We start from the raw sequence: 19,338 nt of genomic DNA, 5'->3' as shown, positions 1-19,338 counted from the left end.
ATAAATTCTGTGTCAAAACTGCTCTCATGCCTGCACATTAGGCTGATGAAGGGCCTAATTTGGTCAACTGCAGTTCTTGCTGCTTCTATTGCCTCAGGAGACCTGAATTTTGGGCACATCCTGCAGGGAGACTTAGTCTGTGATTTCCCTCTCCCCCCTTTTCAGTACTTCTTTGTGGAAGTTTTTGTGAGGACAAGGGTGTGGTTCTTGCTGTGCTGGCTGATGACACTTTGGCTTTCTGCTGGTTTTTGCATTCCTCAGGTAGGGCATCTCACCTAGCATCAAACCATCTCACAGGTGGCTGTACCAACGAATCCACAGTCTGCTAAAAGGAAAGTCTTGGGTGTGGAGACTTACAGGAATCAATGTCAAAAGAAATCAGGGTAACAACCAACATTGGTACTTTGTACCAATTTCTTCTCTCCTTTCCTCTCCTTTGGAGGGACCCTGTGCAGCTGAAGTTTAGCACTGTTAGGTCAGCACTTTCAGCCTGGTTGGTCCCTGAAAGCACTATTTCAAGAAACCATATCCCTGTGGGGAGAAGAGAGATTTTGACATCCAGCTTGTGGTGTTCATGTCCTGTTGATGTTAAAAACAACAGTGCATGGAAGATGAGGATTTGGATTCCTCCTCCTATTTACTTTCCTAAGTGAAGTTAGCTTCTGGATAAAACCCACATCTTCAGCTTGAAGAACACCCCTCCATTTCCTAAGAATTTCAAGTTTAACTCACAATACAGACACATATTGCATGGGGCTTAATTTCCAGATTTTTATGTAGCCAACTTCAAGCTTTATAAAGCTTTCCTCAAGCAGAAGTGTTATTGCTGCAGAAGGAACTGGAGCTAGGATTATTTTACTCACAGTGTCAGTGATTCATTGTTCATTCCCCGGAAAGCATTCTGCGGGATAGTTGTCATACGCAAGTTATCACAGAGCTCCCTTTGGGAAGAAAAATACATCAAAAAACAAAGCTATTTTTGTCAGTGATCCAGGAGGAAGAAGATGGCAAAGACTCACAGCTGTGTTAGGTTGGGTCTCTACTTACAAAATAAAGTAAGCTTCTAATGAGAAGATCTGTGTCAGGTCTGGAAATTGTCTTATTCCAGTGTTACAGATGCTCCTAGAGAAAGGCATAATTCCTATTTACAGGAGGAAAGATTACCACAGTGGATGCAACAAAAAGCCAACTCAGTAGTTACGACTTTAACATGCATTAAACAATGCATTAAAAGGTGAGTGACAAATATAATAACTTTTAAGTAAGCTCCAATTGTGTTTTTAAGGCCTGTAAATATTAAGTTTTGTAGCATCCTCAAGCAGTGTTCTGGAGAAGCAGTGTCTGTTCTCTCTACATTAAACACAAGGAGGAGATTTTAGTTACCCCTTTTTGCATAGTACCTTGTCAATCTGAAAGCTTTATTCTAGAAATAAGCACTTAGCAGAGCTAATGTTCAGGCTTTACTAGTTTTCTGTCTGTTACTATCCTGGGTTATGTTATTTTGTTGCCTATTGATATTGACAGACCTCACTATTGGTTAACTGCACAGTAAATTATGTATGTATTCCTGGTGTACTGTAATGCATGAAAACCTTTTTTGCCTTATACCCCTTTATTTGTCTATTCCTATAGAGGGAGGAAAACCAGAAAAGAAACAGAACTCTTTCTTTCTTACAAGTATTTTAGCCTTGGAAGGTTTCTGAATGCTCCGTCCTCAATGTGCAACAGATTTTTCATGTTCAGGATTAATCTGTAATGAAGGGAAAATACATCAGGATTATAGCTGTTATACATTTGGGAGGGTCCTGAATTTTTTCCTTTGTCAGAAAACAGCCAACTGCAGAATATGGCAGAAGGTTCTCTTGCCATGAACCAACCTACAAATACACCATGAAGCACTATTGGTAATAAAAATGGCCTGCAGTTGTTAGGTAGCTGGCAAAAGATAACAGCTGCATCATCCCTTGTTTCCGTTATATGACTGATGCCCTGCCTAGCCAGGAAAGGCAGTTCCTGAGAGGGTTTAACCTCTTAGAGTACCATGGACTCCCTTAGAGCAGTGGCTAATAACACTAGGTGCCTACTTAGATCTGCAGAAACCAAGAGATGGAGATAAGTGTGTGAGAAGTAGTGTTTCCTACTGGTCACTCAGAAAATGGGCAGCACCTCTTGACCAAGGAACACTCTTTGCAGCTGTACTATCTGGTAAAACGATGTTTGCATAAAAGCACAGTAGCTGTAAGCCCAGCTCCCTCCCTATGCATAATTTACAAAATTCGAAGGTTTTAGCATGTGAAATTGCATTAAGAGTTGAAATTCAGGAATGTCATTGAACCCACTTACCTTGATCATCCATTGGAAGTGGCCTAGAGTGCAGCTTGGAATATCAGGCCCTTGCAATGTGAGGCAGGTGTGGAGCATTCAGAGTCCAAAAAGGTTTACTTCCTAGCCTGTAGCTCTTTAATGGTCTTGCTTACCTTTTTGGTTTTGGAGGAAAGGTAAATGACAAGCTAGGATCAAATCTTTTATTCCTTCCCTAAACCCATTGATTCTAGTGGAAGTTGGACTCAGTCAGAGCTGGATAAATCTGTATCTATTGCTTATGTGAGTAACTGACTTTAATGGATTTCACATGTAAGGAAGAAAAAAAAAAAAGAGATGGAATTTTTCTCAGTTACACCATTTTTAAGGCACTCACTGATCATGCTATGTGGAAAAGGTAGTAATGAGTTACTGAATCAGATTTACAGTTTCCAATTTCACTGAATATTTCAGAACATTCTACTAGTCATTGCCTTTAACTCACCCGGATGCCTGTGCTATGTGGGTCAGGTTTAAAATCAGTATATGTTCTGTTTGAGTAATATTTTAGTGCTCGAAAGAAGAGCTATGCATACTAAGCAGCTGTACTTAAATACTGTAGGGCTTTGAGAACTGCATCTTCATAAAGGAAGATTTTTCTCATCGGTTGTCATCTTGAATTATTTCCCTGCTTAGAAAGCTTGACAGTGCCAGCAGAATTAGACAGAACTCTGCTCCTGCCACTGAGCTCACTGCAAGCAGTAGTACTCTCTATGCGTGAATGTCTTTGCATGATTTAGCTCACCAAGGCTAGACCTTACACAGTGCTCACTATTTCATATGGTACTTTGGAGAGAAATGTTTCTCATCATAGATCTAATCCAAAGCCAAGCGAAGTAATGGAGAAAGATTTGGTCCAAGAATAGCTCTCTGCAGACTGCTTATTCCTTGATGATCCTAAATCATGACATGGATGCCTTTTTTTTTTAACTGATGCTTACATTTCAGACAAAGTGGGAAGGCTGTCAAATGCGCTCACTTCTATTCTCTCCAGGGAGTCACTCTGAGAGATTTCACTGTAATGAAAAAGTCAGACACAAAGCAATATATTAGCAGAAAAGATACCAGAAGTCAGCTTTCCACTTTGTATTTCCTCCTTTTATGCAGAGTTGTTCAACCTCCCCACCAATTCTGTTTGGCAGCAGTGTCCATGCTTCACCCCAGACTACTTGAGAGCCTGTGCCAGCTGGGATTGAGAGAGACCAGCCTGTTGCTGCCTTGGTAAAATGGAATGCCAACACTTTGGAGTAAGTTGCTCTGTTACAGCAAATTTCCATCTTCTCAGTAAACTGTGTTATTTTTGGTATTACACTAGTTACTCATAAATGAAAGATAGATGTAGGGCAGGTGGCCTGCTGGGCACCTGATTCTTAGAGACTCAGGGGCTGGTGAGGTCAGTGCCTGCTGGCAAAACTTGAAGAGTCTTTCAGGTCTGGGATCTGAAACATGCTCCTTCCATGGGATCCCTCCTGTCCGCCACTGGTTTGCCGTTTACGTATGTTGGAATGACTGATGGTTCTGAGAATAATTTATCATTTGATTTGCAGAGGGTGATCAGTTGCCAAATAGATGATTTAGAGATTAAACTAAAAAAGATTTTAAAATATGCATTCTTCAAAGTAACACTAAATCTCAATATAATTATGAAGTGTTCTATAGATTTGCTTCAGACAAATACATCGATTTCTATGCTGTTAATTTGGAGAGATCCATTAAAAGGACACAAAGTAATCAATTAAATTCTCTTTATCGAAGGGAAAATGTCAGTGAACAAAATATTCTCTGAAGAACAGGATACGCATACAGCTTAGGCAAGTTTAGCCTCGTCATTCAGGTAGGAAAAACTTCATAGGTTGAAGTTGGTCTCCTATCTGAAAATGGTTAAGTTCCCATTAATCATTCAGATGCAAGTGAATGCAAGAATACAGTGTGCTTGGGTTTTACAATCATACTTTATTGCAGTGGAATACATGCAGCAGAGTTCAGCTTATTTTCTACTTTCTAGAGCTACAGTAACACATAAATTTATAATTGGCCAAAATTGTTTAACCGATGAGCACTGAAAGCTGAACTAGTCCAGCTGAGTCTATTCAGGCATTTACATTGCCCTCATCCTTCAAGTCTTTACCTTCAAGACAGGGCCCCAAAAAAGTTTTCTACTTTCTTTTTTTGTTTACTTGAAGGTAAATTATGTAACATCTAATACATATTTAATATCTGATATGCTATGTGCTTTTCGTAGGTGAAGAGAAGTTATAAAAAGTGCTCCTTGAAAAGAAAGTGCTCCTTGAAAAGAAAGTGGTGCTCCTGCTTAGGTTCTGCCCTGCCCTGGTGTGTCACCAGCTTTGTCCTTTAGAGACCACTCAGATAAAGAAAAAAATACTACATAATGGAGACTCCAGCCTGCCATCTTTCAGCTGGAATAACAACAGAAGTAGTCTTCTATTTCAATAGTGGTGAGAGTGGTCAGGTGAGCTTTATGGTCTGAGTCCTTGATATGAAATAGGTACAAAGCCAAGGCAGGGGAAGCATCGCAGACCCAGTGTGCAAAATTACAGCATATGTAAACCAAAAGATCCGAGAAATGGGTTCAATCCTGCTGATCCCCCTGCCAAGCTTATCTCTTGGTGCAGAACACCACAGAAATATCTCATTTGTGTATTATGTGTAATAATGAATGCCATGATAATTATGAATATAAAGAATGCCATAGCTATCATTGCAGTGGTAATGACGGATGATAGAAATCTATCTCCTCTGCCAATCGAAAGCACCTATCATCAGCTCTTAAGCTGTACCCAGTTCTCTCTGGCATGATTAATGTTTCATTATGTGATCCGTTAAACATCTGATAAAAATCACACCTTTTCAAAGAATCTTTTATATACTGCTTGTAAAAAAAGAAATGCTCTATTTATCCTTTCCCAGTGTTGGTTTGTTGTTTTTTTTTCACCTATAGTATGTTTTAGCCACACATTTTCACATTACTGGAAAAAGATGTTGTTTGGGATGGAGGTTTATGATAGAATTTCTAGCGAGAAATTAAGGAAAAGCATGTGGAAAATGTTGTCAACTTACATGATGAAGGCATCTCTAAGTCCTTCAAATGCGTGTGATGGGATTACTTTTACAGGGAGATGAGTAAACGATCTGAAAAAGAAGAGAGGGAGGAAAGGATTGTAAGGCATGGGGTTTCCTTGTTTAGCCATTTCACCATTATAGTAGGGAGAAAACCAATAAAGCATAATTCTTTAAGGTCCCTTCCAACCCAAACCATTCTATGATAATGGCATTTCAGTTTGCCTGCAGTTCTCTGCACTTCTGGGGCCTGATCCATTTACCATTGATTGCAGCTAAATGGAATTCAAAGGATATTGGGGCAGTTCCTCAACAGCATAAATTTGAGCCTAATCACCATCAAATCAATAATAATCATAATGTAGTAAGTAAATTAATAGCCTGATGGAAGTGAGCAGCTACATTCACAGCTGTAGGCTATTTAAAGTTAGTTCCTCAGAAAAAGTGGCTGCCATGTAAAGTTTTCTTTGTAAAACAGTATCTTTGCATTTGCTGGACCATGCTTTTGTTCCAGCAGCATCCCTGTAATGTTGCACCGTGGCACCCTGCATTCACTGCCAGTGGTCTGGCTGTGTACAAGTGTAGGAGAAATTCAAATCAGGCCTGATATGTTGGGGTTTTATCATTCTGTTCTAAAATGAGTTGCATCAGTCTGGTTAGCTGATTAAAAGCAAGCAAATATTGTCCTTCTTAATTTTTTAGTTACTCAGACTGAGAAGTTAATAATGATGTGGGAGACAGATCTGCATTTTACCGTTCTACTCCATGTCTGAATCAAGTACTTTTACCAGCCAATATATCTACCCATGGCCATACTCTCCCTGATAATGGCCGGAGGAAAATACTTAACATATTTCAAGACGTTTTCTCTGTGCAGGCAGATAATTGCTCCCTTTTGCTTTATAATTAGTCAGAGACATTTGATTTCCATCCTTAAAACCACCCCTCAAGGTTTTTGACTGAAATGTTTCCACGCTATTCATATAACGTTTTTTTCTCCCCTTTGTTGTCATAATCTTTCATATGAAGGCAATTAAAAAATGTTTTATCAACTTTTTAATACATATGTATTCTATATACATGTGTCATGCCCACACAATATAGTGGCAGGCTGCAAAACACATGTATGTCTTGGAGTCACAAATCTAGATGTGCTAAGGAACCTGGCAGCCAATTGCTAGCTATGTTCCAAACAGTCTGTGTGATTTAGGGCAAATCATTTAGTTTCCTTGCACCTTGATTTTATGTCAGCAAACTGGAAATAACAACCCTTCCCTACCTGACAGGAATGCTGTAAGGATATGTGTGTTTTTCATGCCACTGTGTCTAGGTGGACACTGGCATGTTTTGTTGTGTGTGAGGTTTGATTAAATCAGAAATGAAACTAAATGCCTGGAAAAATGTATTTGTCCCTGAGAGGACAGACAGGTAGAGATAACCTGCAATAGCACTCGATGTTCTGAGCCAAAAGGAAAAGAACTTCAAGAAGAAGTAAAAAATAGAAGCTGAGCAACAACCTCACAAATAATGCTCTATAACCCTGTCAGAAGGAACTTCCCACATTTGCACCATCAGTTGGAGCTCCTTGGAAAATAAAACATGCCTGTTGTGAAATTGTCTGCCAAAAAAAGTATTATCATTTACACAAGAAATAGAAATGTAACTGAAAGTGCAAAAATTAAAACCAGGTCTTGCTTTTTAATTACATCAAAATATTAATCCCAGAGCCTCTTACCTCCCTGTGATGTGCCTGTGAGCAGTGTGGCAGCTGTAAAATCCCCATAGTGTGTGGCTTGGAGTGACATACTCTCTGCTTGCAGAAAGCCTTTGGCAATGGTGCTCTGAGCTTAGGCATCTTAGCTGTGTGATTAAATTTAAGTGGGATGACCCCGAACATTTAACAAGTACTGTAGCTAAACTGCATCATGGCACTCAATCCATTCTGTATTTCAACTTCATTGGGTTTTGGGTTTTCATTCTTGTGAGTTCACCTTAATAGCTGGAACTGTGAACTCATCTTCATTGACATTATATTGTCCCATTAAGCATCTCACAGAACAGCAAGAATAAAGGAAAAAGGCAATTCATAATCACCCTTCTCTTAATCCTCAAAATACTGGTGTAGCACACACAGACTCTTCCACATTGATAAAGACATCTTAAATTCATCAAAAATGTGAATGTTTCCATCCCTATACTTGTCCACTTTACCTTCATAGTTTTTACCTTGAAGTGAAAACTTACCTTGAGGCAGGTTTTGAAACCTGCCTGTGTTAAAGGGAAATGTTTCAATTTGGATATCTCTATACTTACACATTTTGAAGAAGATCCTCTAGCTTGTTAAGCACAATCCAGTCTGTGTATATGTATAAGCATTTAGGTTGATAGATTTTAGAAGTGCCTGTTGCAGGCTTAATTCTTTCCAGAGTGCCAAGTAAAGTGAGGTCTTATCTCATGTGATGTCTTTGCTATTGAACATGACCTTGATGGTTCACAATGAAACTCAAGCAGGTGCTATCAGGAATTATAGGAGTCATAGACTGGTTTGGGTTGGAAGGGAGCTTAAAGCTCATCCAGTTCCAACCCCTGCCATGGGCAGGGACACCTTCCACTAGACCAGGTTTGTTCAAGCCCCATCCAACCTGGCCTTGAACACTGCCAGGGATGGGGCAGCCACAGCTTCTCTGGGCACCCTGTGCCAGTGCTTCACCACCCTAACAAGGAAGAATTTCTTCCTAATGTCTAATCTAAATCTCCCCTCTTTCAGTTTAAAGCCTTATCCATCAATGCTGTCATCCTGCTGTAGAAGGCTGTTATATTTTAGTTTCTTTATTTTATAGGATTACTCATCTTTCTAATGCCCAAAAAGTGAATCCATAAGGTAGATTCCTGCTGGGAGTGGCAAACTTTTATTCTGTGGTGCCCTTGGACTTAACTTGGAAGGACTGGGAATGTTGATAGAAATTAACACTGAAACCCCGTCATCTACTTAGGATTTTTATCACCTTCTGGGGGCAATGCAAAGTGTTGGCACTTTACATTGATTTTTAAAGCCCTGTATATTGGGCATTATTTACCTGAAATGCGAACTATGATGCTGGATATATTACACAAGCAGCTAAAGAGCACGTTCCCCTAGATGACGATGGGTGATTCATTATCTCCTATGAAAGACAATTTGGCCATGAAACAGAATTCCTCTGTCAACCCTAAAGATCCAAATGTGCTCCCAGTGAAGATATGGTAGAACTGTCTACTTCTTCGGGCTCTTGCCACAAAGCTTTGGATCTGGTACCTGGTAATTTGGTGCCTAATGATGTGCCACTCACCCTACCGCAGAAGCCCTGCACACAGGGGCAGCAAAGTGAACCTCCCTGTGAAACGAGGTTTTGTAAGGGGCAGAAGGGTATTAGGTATCCAGTGCCCATTACTGTACAGCTGGAGTTGGATACCTGTCCATTTAGACTTTGCTAAAAAAAACCAAACCCAAAAGTATATACGAGACTTCAAAAGAAGGAAGATCATGTTTTGTTTCAAAATATAATGATGTGTGAAAGATTATTTTTCTGCTGAGACTAGAAGATGCATAGCTGCTCTAGCCAAAATGGCATAAAAGGTGTCTGGATAATGGAGTTTCCATAGGGTTTGTGTAATGTCCAAATTAAAAACAGGAGCCTGTGAAAAAATAGGATCCATTCAGGACTGTATAAAACACATCATTCTGCAACCTATCGGAACTCTAATGATTTTGAAAACTCTTGCAGCAATAATATGACATGGCAAGAATAACTTAGGTGAAGAAAAATGGCTGAAATTTCCCTACAGGGTATATATTTGGGATATAAAAAATTATCAGAAGTACATTTGGAAGCATGGCTCATTACAGCATCAGGGCTTGAATTACTCAGGTATAGCTGGAGTTACATATTGGTGTTTATTTTCTTGAATGACCATAGTAGTAAGGATTTTAGCAAGCACTATTCTGCAGTTCCCCTGGTGCCCATAGGTACAGATATGGCTATGCAGGAACAAAAGTAACTCTCTCTTGCTTTGCCTCTCATACGCAGAGCTGGGCAGTGGGAGAAGAGAGCTAAATATATTCATAAAGTATGGAAGGAGAAGGAATCAGTACTAGCAAAGCCGGAAAGGCCATAGAAGTTAGAGAGATGGAAGATGAAGGAGCTGGACATGTCTGCAAAGTCAGACTGAAAGAGGGATTTTTTTGCCATCTAAGTGTAAATATTTTCTCTGTAGGAGTATTGAGCAGAATCTTGGGTGAACAGTTTTCTGATTGTAAAGTTGGTTTCTACAGCCAGCCTAATGTCTAGGCTTTGTGCACAATCATAAAGATTAAATATTATATTAAAGCTTGAAGGGGAAAATTCTTCTCTTACTTTTACCCATAATCTCACCCCATTGATCTGAGTGAAGTGTAACTGGCAGTAGCTGTAAGCCCATTATCTGTCTTAACCTGACCACTGAGGATGGGATGTCACTTATTCTTGTGGTCATAAAAGGAAAAATTAAAGAGTAAACCAAAAAAGGAAAGAAAAAAGTCAGTTTAGAGCTTTTGACAGCCTCTCTGGGCTGTGATGTGCATCATCCTAATAAACATGCTAAATCACTGCAAAAACTAAGCCCCCATTTGTTTCTGCTGCTGCAGGGATCCTTGATGTGACTGATGCACTGCCTGCTCTGCCCGTGGTACAAACACCAGTGAAGAAATGTGCTTGTTGCAATAACTGTGGAGAGTCTCTCCAGCATCTATGCGCTCTGCTTTGTCTGTTACTAAGGTAAGGCAGGAAAATGTGGAATGCCCCATCCCTGGCAGTGTTCAAGGCCAGCTTGGACAGGGCTTGGAGCAATCTAGTCTAGTGGAAGGTGTCTCTGCCCATAGCAGGGGGTTGGAGCTGGATGAATTTTAAGGTACCTTCCAACACAAACCTTTCTGTGATTCTATGAAATGAAGAAGAAACCAATTCAGGACAGAGAATTTTCTAAGAACTGACTTTGGGGGCATGATTCACATGGCTCTAGAATAATACAAATTAGTGTTTCTTTCTCCTATCCATTCTCAAGCCAAGGAGAAAGGGAAGAGGAGATCAGGGTTAGTATCGTTTCTGGGGAATTTCAAAAGCATGTTAAATTTAAAAACAAATCAGATGAAAATTGGAAAACACAGGCTTTGTTACCAAAAAGGGCGTAAGTCATGCTCCTGTCATTCTCAAGGCATGCACAGATAACTGAGGGATCCTAGAAACAATAACTATGGTATCTGTAGGTCGCCAAATCTTGTATTTTGATGCCATGATTGTTTAGATCAGTGCTGTAACTGAGCCCATGAACAACCCAACAACACTTGAATACCTACCTATATCAGGTATTTGGTCTGGTCTACTAGACCTGAGCTTGGAGTGTGGTGTGGGAGTGGGATAAGGGAATGCCTGTGATTCCCTGTTGTTATAATTTAACCGTAATTCCCAGAGGTGCATTAGGCAGAAAGATATGATGGATCACCCTACAGAAATCCAGACAGCCTGTCAAAACTTACAGCAGCTTTTTCACTACTAGAGAGGGAAAAATTATTAGCCACTCACTTGTCAATGAACTCGAAAAGAGGCAATAAGCCCTGCTTGGAGGATTCTGGTGCTTTAATATCGGGGGCATTAAATGGCACAAGCTTTTGGAAAAGAACTTGCAAGAAGTCAGATGGATTTGTGAAAGAAAAAGCAAGGAACGCCCAGAAATGGCAGAAGCTTTAACACCAGGTATCAACCTTTCAGTCGGGTTTGTTTAAAGCTGACCATGCCGCTGCAAGGTGCTGGGTTTGGAATAGGAAAGCTTGTGCCTCCTGCCTCCGCGGGAGAAGACTGAAAGTTCTGACAACTTCCCTCTGCCACCGGGACTGGTGCCACGCGGTTCGGAGAGCATCGCATTTCGCCCATCGAGAAAACGTCCCGAAAGACGCGCATCTTCTTCCCGGGGAGAACACTCCGCGCCTGGGCTTTCAACTCCCCGGCAGCATTCCGAGCCCAGGAAAACCCCAGCCGCAAGCGCCCCACCACGTCTCGCCTCCCCTCCCCGGGCTCAGCGATGCTCAAACCCCTCCCGCTGCCCGTCCGTGTCCGTCCGCCCCGTTCCCCGCGGTACTTACGCGCGGGCCGGCGCGGGGGGCGCCCCCTGCCTCGGCGGTGGGCAGCGCAGGGCGCGCTGGGTGCAGGCGCAGCGGGGCGGGCAGCGGCCGCCGGCCCCGGCGGGCAGCAGCGGCTGCAGCAGCAGGAGCGGCAGCAGCGCGGGGACCATGGCCGGGGCGCACGCACCCGCGGCTCTGCCCGCCCGCAGCCCGCGGGGCACGGCCGGCGCCCCCCGCTCCTCCTGCCCCCGCCCCGGGGCGGGCTCGCCGCCCTCCGCCGCATCCCGGTCCCCACCCTCCCCTCGGGCTTCCCGAGGAGAGCCCTTCCTCAGCGTGCTGCTTGTGGTGAAGTTGGGTGCACAGCCTACGGGGGGCAAGCAGAAGCCCCCTCTCTTTCATGAGTCCCCTGACCACCCTCGTCGCTGGAGTGCCCTGATAGAAGGACTGGGAACACATGTGAAGACGGGTTGAGAGAAGGGATTCTCCCCCTCTATTCTGCTCTGGTGAACCCCCACCCTGCAGTCCTGTGTCCAGCTCTGAGAGCAATAACACAGGAGGGACATGGAGCTGTTGGAGCAAGTCCAGAGGAGGCCAGGAGATGCTGCCGGGGCTGGAGCACCTCTGCTATAGACACAGGCTGAGAGAGCTGGGCTGGTTCAGCCTGGAGAAGGCTCGGGGAGACCTTAGAACAGTCTTCCAGTACCTAAAGGGGCCGAACAGAAAGCTGGAGAGGGACTTTTACAAGAGCCCGTAGTGACAGGACACAGGGGAATGGCTTTAACATGACAGGGGGGAGATTTAGATTAGGCAGTCTATAATCCTGTGATTCTATGATTCATTTTATGATTCCAAGTGATGCTCTCTGTCCCCAGAGGGGTTCTATGGCCAGTATTATTGGTGAAAAGACCATGCTCAGCTCAGCATCAGACTGTGCTGTGTGAAAGTTGAGCTAGTGGAGGTGTGGGCCATGGAAACTCCCATTTGTCTGGTGTTATTGAGAGGTTGTACCTGAGGGGAAGTAAGTTGGTTTTGCCTTAATGGAGTTAATGCTCATTGTGCAGATATGGCAGCCTCCTTAGTGTATGGGAATGGTTGGGATACAAATGGCCCTGTCAAACACTCTCGTATGGCTCTATGCACAGCTTCTGTATTGCTAATGAAGGATTAAAATTTGCCTGCAGAGTCATCAAACAGAGGCATTTCAGGGTGCATGTCTCATTACTTCATGATCAATTATACCCTTAGCGTGGAAGTACTAATCATGTTTTCAGCACTACTTATCTTCCCAAAGGTCCATTCATTTTGTAAGAGACTGTTTTGCACCTATCATTATTGCTGCTGCTGTTATTATTATTTATTACTACAACAATAGCTTCTAGAAGATGCAGTTAGAAATCAGTTACCCTATTTATGACGAGTGATGGAACAAACCACCAAAAAAGATACTTGCTTCCCAAAGTAGATTTTGCAAGCAGAAGGGTATGGACATGTCATCAAAAGCTACCTCTGCCTTCAAGTGTATCTAGGAAAAAATCCAAAGTGTGAAGGAGGGAATGACTCAGCACAACGTGGGGTTTGCCTGAAATGATTTTTCCAGTTGTTGCTTTAAAATCATGGAATCAAATAATAAAGCATTTTACAGGATTTGGTGTTTAGGACTAAAGTGTGTGACGTGTGGGGTCTAGGGGCATCCCTGTGTTCTCAGCAGCAGCTGGGAGATGGAGATCGTGAGCAGTTCCTAAGCAGCTCACCTGGGGTGGCCTGAACACCATGACCTGTGTCCACCCAGATCTGGAAGTGGAACCAAATCTTGCCAAGGAAGGTATGGTGGCAAAGCCCTGCTTCGCTGTCCTCGAGAGTGCTACCATCGACTCAACCTTCTTCCTTCAGCATCATCCACTCTGCTTTAACTGATGGGAGTCTTCAAAGCAGTTTTCCAATACCTAAAGGGAGCCTACAGAAAATCTGGAGAGGGACTTTTTACAAGGGCTGGTAGGGACAGGGCAAGGGGGAATGGCTTTAAACTGACAGAGGGGAGATTGAGATTGGACATTAGGAAGAAATTCTTCCTTGTTAGGGTGGTGAAGCACTGGCACAGGTTGCCCAGAGAAGCTGTGGCTGCTCCATCCCTGGCAGTGTTCAAGGCCAGGTTGAATGGGGCTTGGAGCAACCTGATCTAGTGGAAAGTGTCCCTGCCCATGGCAGAGGGCTGGAACTGGATGAGCTTTAAGGTCCCTTCCAACCCAAACCATTCTGTGAGTCTCTGATCTTTCTTGTTACCAGCAGAGATCCAATCCTCAGTGAACCTTAAGTCAGAAAATGCCTCACAGCCACTGGCACTTGACTTAGAGGTCAGAATACTGAAGGCAAAAGGCAAGCAGGTAAGGAAAGAGAAGTGCCTGTACATCCTATAGTGTGTTTGCATTACTGCCAAAGATGAAACTGCAGATCATAAGCAATCTAGGCAGCTCCAACTACAACATGCATCTCAATGCAGCTCGAGCACTGTCAGACAGAGGAATTGCTTTACACATGTTGGAACGCTTTCCTGAATCCTTGCCTCAAGGCTGCTGTGCAGAAGTGTATGTGAGCCCTTCCACACTCAGGAATCACAGGAGTGGTAACAGCTGCCAAGGCTGCAGCTGCAGGTTGTAGGTTTGGTCTGCACAAGCAAAAAATATAAACAGGAAAACCCCGCGAGTCCTTCCTCCATCAGATCTCCCATTGATCTGAAACGTGGGGTTGATAGAGCAAGGACTGAGAGATCTGGCTTGCAGGAGCTGGTACAAGGTTTCTCACCCTGACATCTGACAGCAGGGCTGCAACCTGGCAGTCCACTTTCCTGGGGAGCAACACAGAGCTTGTAGTCATTGTAGACTCAGTTTAGGCCAGTTATTCTAATTTACCACCTTTTCCTCTCCATTTGTTACATGCCTTTTACAGTTCCTCAGAGAAACGGTGCCAATGGAATACTCATGTGTAGAAAAAATGGCTTTTGAGATACAGAACACAACTAATTACAGCGTTACAATTAGCTGAATGCCCTTAACAGAGTCCAAGGAGGGGGGAATCACAGTGCAGCATCTGCTATAGCATATGCTTTCCTAGTTTCCAGAAGATAACAGCGGGCATGTATGCTGCCATGGATTGTGCTTTCTGCCTGAAGAGCAGAGCAGCATGCAGATGCTCCGCTATTTCTTCCATCCAAACTCTGTTAGAAACGTCTGATGCTGCACACATCTGTCATGATGAATTATGCTTTCTTGGCTTCAGATCCTTCATGCAGGCAGACTTATAACGATGCAACGGTAATTGATATCCCATCATTCCTGAATGCATACTTCATCCTAAGGGTAGGTGGTGTACCAAGAACAGTGAATAGGCAGTATGGCATCACATGAGTTTGTGCCCAGCTCTGAGGTGCTTCACACTGTTCACTGAATTACCATATCAAACAGAGGAGCTGCTGCTTTCTGCCTGGTTTGTGTTTTTTTTCCCCCTGTGGTATTGGAAAGCTGCAGTGCTCTTCTGTGCACTGTTTAGTGAACTAAACCCAAAATGCCTTATTATTTTCTATTCTGTAGATTAACTTTGCCTTGCCTAAAACATCCCAGAATAGTTGTAGCCCTGCTAATATACTGCTCAACATGCTGAACTATGGTACTTACAGCTGAATTCGAGCTGACAAAGATTGAGCCAACTTAGTCAAATACTGCTTCAGATTGAGCACAAACCTTCTGTTCCTTCCGATTGCTTTATTTTTTATCACATATTTGATGTTTTGCTGTCTTTTGCCTTAGGCCTAGAACTCCAAAAAGAAATGTGTTTGTAAAGACATTAGTAAAAAATATGTCATTATAGTCACAAAACAGTAGGTAGTAACTAAGTTTGGACCACATCCATACTCCTAAGTACTGATTAATAGGAGAGCTTGCTATAGAAAGCAGGTCTGTGTTATTTAGCCTGTTACTTAATAATTTTCTCTTCCTAGTTTGCTGCCAGCCTTGTGCTATGATCTGTATCAGCTGCTGACAAAATAAAAGGAATTGTTAAATTATTTGGAAGGGCCTTGGCCAGGGCATATAAACCTGTGATTTACCTCTAGTAAAGCCTAGAGGAAGGATGCTGAGAGAGAAAAAGGCTTGTGGCTCCTTCACCAGCAGCTGGAAAAGAGTCTGGCTCTGGTTGGGTGTTTGTGAGTGTAACTCTGCTTTACTGGGCATGCCTTCAATGTACTGCTGGAGCTGGTTGTTTGTTCTTCATTAATGATGTCATAAGGTTAGTGCATATGGCTTTATGAATTAGAGGACTATAACCATCTTGTGAGCACTATGTGTTTTTATGTGGAGGCCATGAGTGTAATGGGGATTTAAGCCCAGGGTCCCAGTGGTGGCACCAGAGCTACTGTGGAGGGTAAAAGTGGATTAGAGGAGGTAGGATTTTTCTCACTTGGGCCATAGTCTTAGTTCTCTGATGCACTAGTTGAGTCTTATTTATAGCCATACATAATTATACACTTGCAGGTGTTAAATGAGACTGGTGGGGCTCGTTGTCTGCAGGAAAGTCCGAGTGCCTGGAAGAGGCACTGAGCTGAAAAGGCAGGCTGTGACTTTATATATGTACACGATGCACAACAAAAGCCTTAAGACTGGATAAGGTTTGAAGTAGGATGAGTTGCAAGCTTTTTTCACTAGATGGCAAACCCCATGGTCTTTGATCCAGTAATCCCCACGTCAGTTGGATCACAAATCCAATAATTAAGTACAGTGTAGTTTTTCAGCCCCTCTGCCAAAGACTTTCTTTCACATTCTTATTTATCTTTTGTCTGTTGTCTTGAAATGTCAAAAGAGGGTGGTACAGCCATTCACAATCAGGTCTGAGCCTAATTCCTCTGTCACTTTTAGCATGTATTATGCACTGATTTAGAAACTATTTTAAAATACATTAAAGCCACCATGAGAAACGAAGGAAACCCTGCACTTCGGAGTGTGTGTTTGATGCTTACCTCATTGAATTCAGGAAGAGGGGATTATTACAGACATAAAAGCTGTCTCTTTATCAGGAGCTTAAGAACACTCCAAGGGAAACAAAATCTGTTGTGCTTAGCTGCTATAATTTAAGAGCCAACTTCTGCTCTCATTTATAACAGCATAAATTTGAATTTGATTGAACTCTGGATTAACATCACTGCAAATGAGATAAAAATGTGACTTCAGAAGTTCATAAGGTAAGAAGCAGTTTTGCACCTGACCTTGTTCGTTTTATCTGTATGTATGCTCTTACTGACTCTGCTTTGGCACATCACCCTGGAAAAAAGATACCTATGGCATATTTGATCTCTTTTTAATGGTCCTAGTCAGATTGGATATTTTTTATTTTAATGCTAGATGTAGCCAGATTGGCAAAATTCCACTGTGGTTTGTACACTTTGCCATTCCCATGATATTTGAATACTGCATGAAAAAATAATGGCATGCTGCCTAGATCCCGAGATTGTGGTTCAGGTATTTCATGGACTTTCAGGTTCAAAAGGGCTGCAATTACATTGCGTTTCACTTGCTACATAATGCAGGCCAGCTTGTGTGATTCTGACATTGCAGAGATGAATAGGAGAGAGTCTAAAAAGACTGCAGTAATTTCAATAATTAAATATTGGTTTAATAGTTAATATAAGTTCATTATGTAAGAACAGTAGCTCACAATCTATTGTTGTAAAATCAGAACTGCCCACACTGTATTGATTAAAAACTACTTAAACGTTGTGGATTGTTAGTATCTTTTTTCGGGAGCCCATGAAAGTTGAAGTTCTTGAATCAGAGTGTAGACTTATAAGGGAAAATAATTCCAAATCTTAGTGTTCATTCCAAAAAGAAATAGTGTTATCCACCCTCAGCTTGTTCACTTTCCTACCTCTTCCACTGACATCCGCTAAGGTTACATTATTTCAAGGTCAATATTTCCAAGGGTGATTCTCTTCAAGGGTGCAGGACGTTGTGTGCCGGACGTTTTCTGGCCATTGGTCAGAAAAATGCATTAATCCTGATAAAGCATGTAGGAACTTTTTCTCCTTGTCCTTATACAACTTACAAAATATACAGCTTCTATTTCTCCCATCCCACCCCAACTCAACGTCAGATTGAGTTTGTCAGCTGTTTAGGCAATGAGCTAGAACAGACATTATGTTTATGGAGGAGATGTGTGTGTATGTTACATTGTGAGGCCAAAATCCAGAGAGATGAATGTTTTCAATTATCTTTACAACCAGACTCTCTCCCTGCATATTCAGTGCCTAGTAGCTTTAAAGAAAGATTGTTCTGTAAAACCTTCTAATGATTGCTGGCAGAAATACAAGAAAAAGGAAAGACACTTTGATTTACACCAAAACTGAGATCAGAATCGAGTTCGGAATGACAGACATTTCTAGTTTATTTGTGATTAACCTCTTACTCCTCTTTTTTTCTTTGAGTAGTGCTTCACTGGTGTGGATAAGGAGTTAGCGTAACGCTTGGGAACAGGCCCAGGAGGTGACTGACCCCAATTCTTCCATGTCTTACCTGCACTCAGCTGCGATGTGTTTTTGCAAAAGCTAGTGGTATCACCTGAGCTTGAAGAGTTGAAGCCAATACCAAACTTCTCTGCATAGCAGCACCTGTCTCTAAAGTTTGGTCTGTAAGCTTCTTGCACAGCTCACGGAAGAAATTAAACACCTCCAAAAAAGCAATCCCAAATGATGCAAATTGTATAAAGAGCCATCCAGAGATCTCTGGGCAGAGGCATGAAGACAAAGCCCAGCTCATGCTAGAGTAGGGTTCCTGGAAGCAAACAGCTTCATCCACTCAGGGTCCACAGTTGCTAATCCTTATAGCTATCACCTGTGAGGAAGAAACGCTTGCAGACTTGTTCTTGATTGTAAAGTGTTTTCACATGGGGAAAAATTGCTGCTGCCTGTAAGGAGAAGGAAGGCGGGGTTGGGCCTCTTTCTTCTTCTAAGAGGATTTTGGATTTGTGTTTTTCACCTTCTGGGTGAGTGGTGCAGCTCTTGGTTGGCGCTTGAGCTCCTGGAAGCTGCTGTTTTGCAGAAAGGAAGGTAAGAGGTATTTTTCTTATGTGCTTTAGGTTGCTGTAGCTTTTACCTGCTTTTCTTTTTCTCTGTGATTTCTGGCTGAGATTAGCTGAAGCTTTTTTGCTGATGTGTTGTTACTGCCATTCCCTTTGTTTATTGTTGCTAATATCCTTCTAAGTTGCGTGTTCTGCCAGTTACGTCTGGAGCGCTTCTCTGCAAGTTTTCTTGTTCAGTTGAACGGGGAATTCTAGGTATTTGTTGGTTTAAGGATAAAAGAAGTTTCCATTTAAATCCTTGTACTTTCTTCCCCAGTTTACTTCACTGTTTCCTTTAGTTTCTCAGCTTGCACACTTGGAAGTCAGGACTTCTTGTATGGATTTTATTTTCTTCTTTTGGGTTAGTGCCAAATGAGGGCTTGATCACTTGCTCTAGTGCTATGTTCTGTGAATAATTGCCTCCCATAATTAGCAGAGAGATGGAGGTAGGTGCTGTGTGAGCATCCAAAGAGATTCTCTGCCTTGTGGAAGGCAATGGCAAAACTTTCCGGGCGCAAGCTTACTATGGCTGTAGAGTAACATGGTAACAGCCCCTTCACTGGTGTTGGTACACAAAGCATTGGCGTTTATCTTTTAGAAAGTTAGGGCAAGCTGCTTGATGTCGGTGTTTGAAGGGAGCGTGTTGGTGAGTGCTGGGCTGGGAGGGT

General features: G+C 42.4%; 1 protein-coding gene and 1 long non-coding RNA gene across 11 annotated transcripts in view; one reads left to right on the top strand and one right to left on the bottom strand.

Moving 5' to 3' along the window:
• The window catches only part of LHCGR (luteinizing hormone/choriogonadotropin receptor), a 31,695-nt gene extending 19,949 nt beyond the window's left edge, over positions 1–11,746 (bottom strand). For all 9 annotated transcript variants that reach the window (XR_010612837.1, XR_010612838.1, XM_065679658.1 and 6 more), the window contains exons 1-6: positions 11,594–11,746; positions 5,440–5,511; positions 3,303–3,377; positions 1,676–1,750; positions 1,048–1,122; positions 864–941 (exon numbers count right to left, since the gene is read on the bottom strand). Coding sequence is in view for 7 of the 9 variants with exons in the window: in XM_065679658.1 (XP_065535730.1) it covers positions 864–941; positions 1,048–1,122; positions 1,676–1,750; positions 3,303–3,377; positions 5,440–5,511; positions 11,594–11,742 (524 nt within the window). In the remaining 2 variants the exon portion in view is untranslated. The remainder of the gene's footprint in view (positions 1–863; positions 942–1,047; positions 1,123–1,675; positions 1,751–3,302; positions 3,378–5,439; positions 5,512–11,593) is intronic.
• Positions 11,747–18,578: 6,832 nt separating this feature from the next.
• Positions 18,579–19,338, top strand: part of LOC136014705 (uncharacterized) — an 86,338-nt gene continuing 85,578 nt past the window's right edge. For both annotated transcript variants that reach the window (XR_010612835.1, XR_010612834.1), the window contains exon 1: positions 18,579–18,659. This is a non-coding gene — a long non-coding RNA (uncharacterized LOC136014705). The remainder of the gene's footprint in view (positions 18,660–19,338) is intronic.

This window comes from Lathamus discolor, chromosome 5, assembly GCF_037157495.1.
Source record: "Lathamus discolor isolate bLatDis1 chromosome 5, bLatDis1.hap1, whole genome shotgun sequence".
NCBI lineage: Eukaryota > Metazoa > Chordata > Aves > Psittaciformes > Psittacidae > Lathamus > Lathamus discolor.
This window is presented reverse-complemented; position numbering and strand designations above follow the sequence as displayed.